We start from the raw sequence: 7818 nt of genomic DNA, 5'->3' as shown, positions 1-7818 counted from the left end.
TATTAAAATATATATTAAAATCCAATCTCATCATTTGTGTGAAGACCTCAGAGGTTTGGTAAAAGATTTTTTGAACAAGTAGGATAGGATAGGAAACAAACGGCACAGGTCAGGTGTAAAGTTACACACTCCCTCCCCACCATGAACATGTTAGCAGCAGCAGTGAGCTTCACTTTTGCCCTGTATTAGGTTTCTAATAATAGGTTTCGGATAATCGGATAATAAAAAATAAAAAAAATCGGCACATTCTGTGGACTTTTTTTCACTTGAGCCTATTTTGCACAATATTAAAAATACATATAAATGTACATAAATAAATTATTCAATTAATTTTAAATAAGGACATACACGTTTTATTACCTAAAATGCAATAACATAGCATTCCTTTGGTGAATCTGATCATTTGTAGCAAATAATGCATCTACAAATAAAAAGAAAACACATATTTTTATTTGTAGATGTCACATGTTGTCAAAGCAACATGTGACCATCTCAGTCCTTTCTGCTTGACTTGGCATCAGCACAGTGTAGGACTGGTCTGTTGGTTGTTATTGTTGTTTTTTGATTAACCAATTAATAATTGGACAGCAAAATATTATTAATAGAAATTTCTTTTAAAGAACTTGAACCAAGTGAAGCTAAAATTATGCCAGTCAAGGAGTTCTGGGTGAAACATATTTACAGACAAAGAAGTTGTTTTTTTGTTGTTGCTTTTTTACCTGAAATGCAAAATGTTTTTGTACAGTTTTTGCTTAATTACTTTTCTGATGGTGTTCTTTCGGGATGTGCAGTCTAGTTAACCATTAATTAATTGCTAAATGAGTTTACGATTAATTTGATTAATTCTTTCAGGCATACGTAAAGCACAAATAAAGTTCGTGGTTGAAACATGACAAAATGTGAAAGGTTTATAGGGGTATATTAATACTTTGCAAGGTGCTGTAAATAGTGCTCATGTCACATCTTTGATCTTCTCTATCTGAGACAACATTGACACAAAGAGAAGGCAGTGAGGTGGATAAAGTGATAAGGAGGGGGGAAGCGATGAGCACAGCCTCTCTGTGTACTTTGGATCGCTTGAGCAAGCTGGTTAGACTTCCTACTTTGAGTTTGACATTGTTCTCACATGATTCAAGTGAACTGGAGGCAAAGCAGTGACCTGTGAACAGACCCAAGGAGGGGAGAGCAGGCAGCTGATAACGTGTCACTCGAATGGTGATTACTTTTCTGCATCAGGTCATGTGATCTGGACTAATGCTAACACAGCTTTTAAATTTTCTCCCAGAGCTGATTTATCTGAGCCTGAACACTTATTTAAAAGAGGGTTGTTTATTTCCTCTCTGTCTTTACTCTGGAGTTTAGGACTGTGTTAAAGTCCCAACCGCGAAAGGCTTCTTTCTTGGGCATTATCGTGTAGGCCTCATGGCCGTCTTATCAAGCAGGAAATATGTTGCCTGAAATTTCCTGGAATGCATGCGAGGCCAGGGCATCTAAAATAATGGAGGAGGGAAGCGTTTCCGATTCATATTCCTAAATTAGATCAAATTTTTTTTCTCTGTGTGTGTGTGTGTGGGGGGTGTGCGTGTGCGTGCGCGCGCGTGTGTGTGTCTGTTTTGCGCCTTTGATGAAAAGGGATCGTAAAATGAAAGTGATGAATGAACAATAAAAGGGTCTTGCCCATGGATTTTATTCAGCAAATGTGTGGTTCCTTGAGTCAACAGTCTGTCCTTCTGGCCCTGGCTGAGATCCCATGACTTGCACAATGAGTGAGGACATTATGAGGACAAAGAAGAGAGTGTGGCACATTAGTCTGTTAGTTGCATGTGTGCTGCCATGACAAGCTGGCTCGTCGTTCATACTTTTTTTTTTTAATGCTCAAGTACAAGTTTTGTCTTGACAGTGTTTTAAAAAAAAGAGTTTTGAACATGCAGGACATTGTAAAAAATAAAAATAAATATTCTTGTGCCATGACGTTTTAGATTTCTAGATGATGGATGTGTAAAGCTTTTTATTTTCCTTTATAACCTTCTTTTGAAACTTGTTTATCTTTATCTTCTTTGGTTAATGTAACTCAGACGATTCATTGGTATCATCCAACGGCAGACATCAGGGGGCTCTGTGCTTATGATAAATAAAAAAAAAGAAATAAATTCCTTGCACACATTTTGCTCTGTTTTACTGTATAATTTAGACCAGATCATTATTTAAATAAATGATCACAAAAGCAGACAAAAAGAAAGATAAAAAGAGGAAACTATCGTAGTTCTACCAGCACATACTTTCACATCAGCTAGATACCGGTCCATCAGAGTTAAAACATTTACCAAGAAAAGGTCACAAAGGAAAACCTGACCCAGTTCCGATCAATACTTTTATCCCTCAGTCCGAGCCGATATCTCAGTGGCTGCTGCGTTTTAACACTCTTATCCTACAGTGTGTGCTTTGTCTCACTACATGACACCGCTGTACAACACATGTCCTACCTGCGCCGACTCCCATCCCCCGTCCGTCCCCCCTGTGATAATAAAACGTCCCTTGGGTGCTTGGAGAGATGATCACTCCAATATCAGCAGAGTCAATTATTCATACAGATGGGTGCAAGCAGGATAATGGTCAGCTCTGGAGAAAAGAAAAAGAGGATGGGAAAAGTTTGATGTTTGTGACACATACCAACATAGGCAGTACCTTTATGGTGCATAACTCCATTAAATACATTAAATACACCCACGCAGTTTCAATTTTCTAATAAAACCGTGACCCTTCTCTTCCTCCGTGCAGCTTTCATGTAGTGTCGTGTTGCCTCAGTGAGCAGAGAGGAGTAGGCATGTTTCCCTTAGGCTAGTTTTATATTGTTCTGTAGCATAGATGAGACATTGTAATAAGGCTCTGATGGATTACTCTGGAAGCAGATGGTGGCTCGGTCATCTTGTCCTGCATTCATGCGTGAAAACATCCCTGAGCATGCTTTAACACAACCCAGTAAAAGCCTTTTGAAAGTTTTCACACCCTCGAAAGTGTAGCTGCAGTAGATTTGCAGCTAATGATTATTTTAGTAATAGATTATTCTGGAAATTAATGTATTAATCGGTTAAAAAAAATTTTTGGCACACTGCAGATTTTTTTTAACCACTTATTTTAGACAATATTTGAAATACTGTTAAAAAAAAAGTGCTATCAAATTATGTAAAGAAAATAGGACAATCTATAAGAGCAAGTGAGTTTTTATCACAATAAAGGGATCTTTAAAATGTTCTGGAATAAATATTTCTAAGGAGAAAAACTCAACATTTTGATAACTTTTAAACTCCCATCCCTCTTTACTGGCTGAAGGTGGAAACAGTAGGTAAAAATCCCTTGGAGGAGTTTGTTACCGTTTGAGGGGAGTAAAAGTGAAAAATGGCCAAAAATTCCCCTTTGACTCAAAATGGCTGCCTCTGTATATTTTGGGACATACTATAAAGAGACTTTTTTCTTGATTTAAGCAGGGTGTGGATCACCTACATACCAAATTACAGATCTCTACAAAGTACTGTTCGGCCTATCTTAGTTTAGGGGGCGCTATAGAGCAGTTTGACCACGCCCACTTTCAATTTCACTAAAACGTTTGATTTGTCGGGATTCTGATTCAGTTGTGGAGCTTTTATCCCTACTAATGTTTGGATAAATGTTGAATCTGACCACTCTTTCTCGGGATCTTGGTCAAGTTCATGTGAATTGGGTGATTTCCTGCCATAGACTCAGCACAATCCACAATAGGGGCCATTACAGTATAATCTGCTTTATCTGTTCTAAAACCAGTTTTAAGTTGTGTTTTAGTATCGTTCTCTCCTTGGAACACAAAAGTGTAAAGTAAGTTCAACAGGAACCACCAAGGAGTGAGTCTACCATTACATGAAAACAAACCACCAGTGTAATGGTCACAGTGAAGCAGTTTAACATTGTCTGCTTCCCTGGTGCATTGGCAAACAGTGTCTGGGGTATTGCGGGGCCTCTACACCTTTTACCTGAACAGCTAGGTGGTTGAAAATTGGACACCTGTACAAACTTGTGTTCCAACACGACAATGATCCAAAACACACACCAAACCACTGGGTTTTAGAATAGATGTAGCTGGCTAACTTTGAGCTCAGCTAGCTTAAAGTTAGACCACGTCTATGCCAGGAAACAAGTCCATTTAAATTAAACTGCATTTCCAAAAAGAAATGGGGTCAAATATGTAGTCAGAGTTATGCCAATCATTGGCAATAAAACTGCCTACAAAAACTGTGTGGAAGATACGCATTTTGTTAAGGGACGTCCATCCAAATTATTACTGAGAGTAAATGTTTATATTTGAGCCTTTATGTATGTATGATTTTGCTCTGGTGTGGATTAGAGACAATACACAAAAAACTCTACTGAGTGAGCTTCCACATTGATCTACTGACCGAACACAAGTAGTTCTGAAGCTCTGCTCATGATCATCAAACATTCAGGTTTTTGTTTTTCTGGATTAGCAGGAAGAACTAACTAACTTCATGATATTTTTCACCTTTTTAGACCATCATGGAAGGCAACGATGATGTGCATCTGAACGCAGCACAGCCGCAGAATGATGCTGAGGAGGGAAGAGGGGAAGTCCTCGGTAAAGTGGAAGGTGGAGCAAACCCTCTCGCCGGTGACTCCGTGACCAAAGGAGGGCTCTCTAACCACATAGATGATCCATCGCCATCGGTGGTCGGTCCCGCCGCTGAGTCTCCTGGAGGAGTGGCCCTGAAAGTGGCTACCACCGTCCTCCACCCGGTGTGTCTGGGAGAGAGTCCGCTGATGCTACCCATCCACCTCCAGATGGCCGGAGCGGCCGCGCCTCAGCTCGGACAAATAGGGGCGGCGCCATTTTTGATAGCAGGCCAAAGCCCGGTGTCACTCCCATTGGTCCTGGACCAGCAGGTCCTCCAGCACATGAGTCCGACCATCATCCCTCAAAGCGCCACCTGTGCGCAACTGCCCCTCCAGAACAATGTCCTGTGTCAGAATGCTCTGTCGTTCAGTTTGCCTCCGGCTATAGACCCAAAGGCAGCTGGACAGACACAGGAAGCCAACTTGCTGTCCCTCCTGCAAAATCCGGCATTTGCAGCCATCCTACAGGATCTTTTCCCTCCCCAGGCAGGATCTTCTGCCTGTCAGTCCCCAGGCTCTGCCTTTTTTCCCCTTCCTCCCCTTACACCTCCCTACACCTCCCCCTTGGCTCCTCTGGTTCCCCCTGCCACTCTCTTAGTCCCCTATCCCGTGATAATTCCCCTCCCAGTGCCTCTGCCCGTCCCTCTCCCCATCCCGATCCCCATTGCTCAAAGCGAGGACTCAAAAGGGAGCATGCCAAAACCAGTTTGCACTGTGAATAAAAGCACTCAGACGTCACCAAGAGATACTACCTCTCCCTCTTTATCTTCAAAGAAGTGCACACCTCAACCACAGCCACAGAACGCGTCCCTGTCCTCACCGCCTCTAGAGGAAGGACAGGTCCTGGACCTTTCCGTCAGGGCGTGTCCGATCGAACCAAAACAGGAAAATCTCAGTCCTCACCAGGACAACGTGCTTGATCTGTCCGTGCCCAGCGTCAGGAAAAAGTGTGTCCAGTCAGAGAAGAAAGTAGCTTTAGAGTCTGGGCAAGGTGCCACCAATGCCGCTTTGTCACTGGGCGTCGAATGCACGCCGGGTTTAGATTCCAAACTCCTGGGCAGCTTGACCTCACTGGAGTTCAGCCGGCAACACAAGTGGCTGGTTGACACTGGCGTCACTGGATCCAGCTCTCTGAACCAGGAGGCGTCTCTCGGCGGAGCCGGGAACCTGGAGATAGTCAGCACGTCGCAGACGGCCAAGGTCATCGTCTCCGTGAAGGACGCCATTCCTGCCATCCTGTGTGGGAAAATCAAAGGCCTTTCAGGGGTTTCCACCAAGAACTTCTCCATCAAACGGGATGGCAGCCAGGGGGCCTCCCTGCAGCAACTCTACGCCATGCCGTCATCGTCTCATGGGGAGCATGACCCCAACAACCCCCATAAAAAGGTCACTAAAAGCAGAGCCATCAAGCTAAAGAAGGTCAGCTCCCAGGAGATCCACTTCCTCCCAATTAAGAAGCAGAGACTTGCTGCGCTGCTGCCTAGGAAGTGAGAGGGCTCCCAGGAGGGAGGAGAGGGGAGATTAATGGCTGCATGGCTCCACCATCTCCCCTGATAGTATAATATAACACTCACATGAGGGGCATTCTGCACTGAGAATCAAACATTCATCTGTCCAATCAGAGAGCAGCTTTGGCTCAAAAAGCAAAGCTTTGTGTGAGATATTAAATTTCTCTGAACTGCTGTGTTTTTTTCTTTAGTAATGCGTGAGAATACGTTGTGTTATACTGAAATGTGTTGTGTATGGCAGCTTCACTCACTCATTGTGTGTGTCTCAGTAAACGGGAGACGTCGATTTTGTAACACGTCACATAAACCCAAACAATCCCTTTCAGACGCGGCTCCCAATTCCTCCGTCCAAGCTTTCCGTTCCACATGTACGTTTTTCATGGAAGTGCACTGAAAACCTGGAAAAAAAAAAGTGTATACTGGGTTGACCAAGACTGTTCAAACATGTCACTGGAAATTCCCACTGACATCGAAGCTCACTGGAGCGAAGCGCTCCCTCCTGATTGGTCGGGGTGATTTAGCACGACAGGCTAACGAAGACTTAGCAAAGACCGCAGCCATAAATTCAATGGACAAATCTTGCCAACAGCTGACAGTCGCAAAGCAAGATGGCTTCGTATTTTCCTGAAAAGCAAAAGCTTTTGTAATGGTTTTCACTTTTAATCCGTGAGTTGATCGGAACGTAGGGAAAACTAATGGAGTGGGTGGGAATAAGAGCTGCTTTTGTTGTGTCACGATGCCTTGCGAACATATTTGTGTTGTTTTGTTTTTTCCCCCACATTTTGTCCGTTTATCACCACAAACTAGAGTCTGTTTTATTGGGATTTTATGTGATCAATCAACACAAAACAGCTCACAGCTGTAAAGTGAAAGGAAAATAATATTCCTAACATAATGGCCATTTTTTGCCAGGAGATTTTGGCAACAAAATAAAGAAATATAAAGGGTTCTTTTGAAAAGATAAAAAAGACATCACTTTTGACAAAAAAAAAAAGTCGACTTAGGCCATTATTTTAGGAAGGTGATGATATATTTTACAATAAAAGAAATCTGAAAAGTGTGGCATGCAGATATCTAAAGTCACAACTTATTTAAGTCTTTGACCCCATTTTGTTCTCAGTTTGTTTCCCTATTAACCTCTGACCAGCTTCCCAATCACATCACCACATCATGATGCTGCCACCACCATGTTTTATGGTGGGGAATGTATGTTCAGAGTGATTGGAAGAGAGTATATTTGGTAAAAAAGAAAAAAAAAGAAAAGATAATCACAATGTAAATTTTCCTTTCATTTCACAATTTTGTATTTATTTGTGTTGGTTTATCTAATAAATAAATAAAACCCCACTAAAAACAAATCAAAGATTGCAGTTTTAACTTGATAAAATGCGGAACATTTCAAGGAGTTTGAATACGTTGCAGATCCTGTAGCCAAAGTTGATAAAATGCCTCACAGCATACATGTAAAAGCCTGTAACACCTTACTGTTTGTTAACTTATTAACATTTATTTAACCTCCACAGTACGGAAAGTATTTCCTTTACATTAGTGGAGAAAGAAAAAAAAAAAAACTGTATGTGTTTGTTTTGTATTTGACTCGTCTGTTATTAGTATTAATCTGACATCCTGCTTTCTTTTACCCTACAGGTTG

General features: G+C 41.8%; 1 protein-coding gene across 1 annotated transcript in view; it reads left to right on the top strand.

Moving 5' to 3' along the window:
• rai2 (retinoic acid induced 2) overlaps positions 1 to 7166 on the top strand; it is an 11202-nt gene extending 4036 nt beyond the window's left edge. The window contains exon 2 of the mRNA XM_008407557.2: positions 4540 to 7166. Coding sequence (XP_008405779.1) covers positions 4546 to 6150 — 1605 coding nt within the window. The 5' untranslated portion in view covers positions 4540 to 4545 and the 3' untranslated portion in view covers positions 6151 to 7166. The remainder of the gene's footprint in view (positions 1 to 4539) is intronic.
• Positions 7167 to 7818: the final 652 nt, after the last annotated feature.

Source organism: Poecilia reticulata, linkage group LG4 (assembly GCF_000633615.1).
Source record: "Poecilia reticulata strain Guanapo linkage group LG4, Guppy_female_1.0+MT, whole genome shotgun sequence".
Taxonomy (NCBI): Eukaryota; Metazoa; Chordata; class Actinopteri; order Cyprinodontiformes; family Poeciliidae; genus Poecilia; species Poecilia reticulata.
The sequence above is the reverse complement of the archived record's forward strand: the minus strand, read 5'-3'. Positions and strand labels throughout refer to the sequence as shown.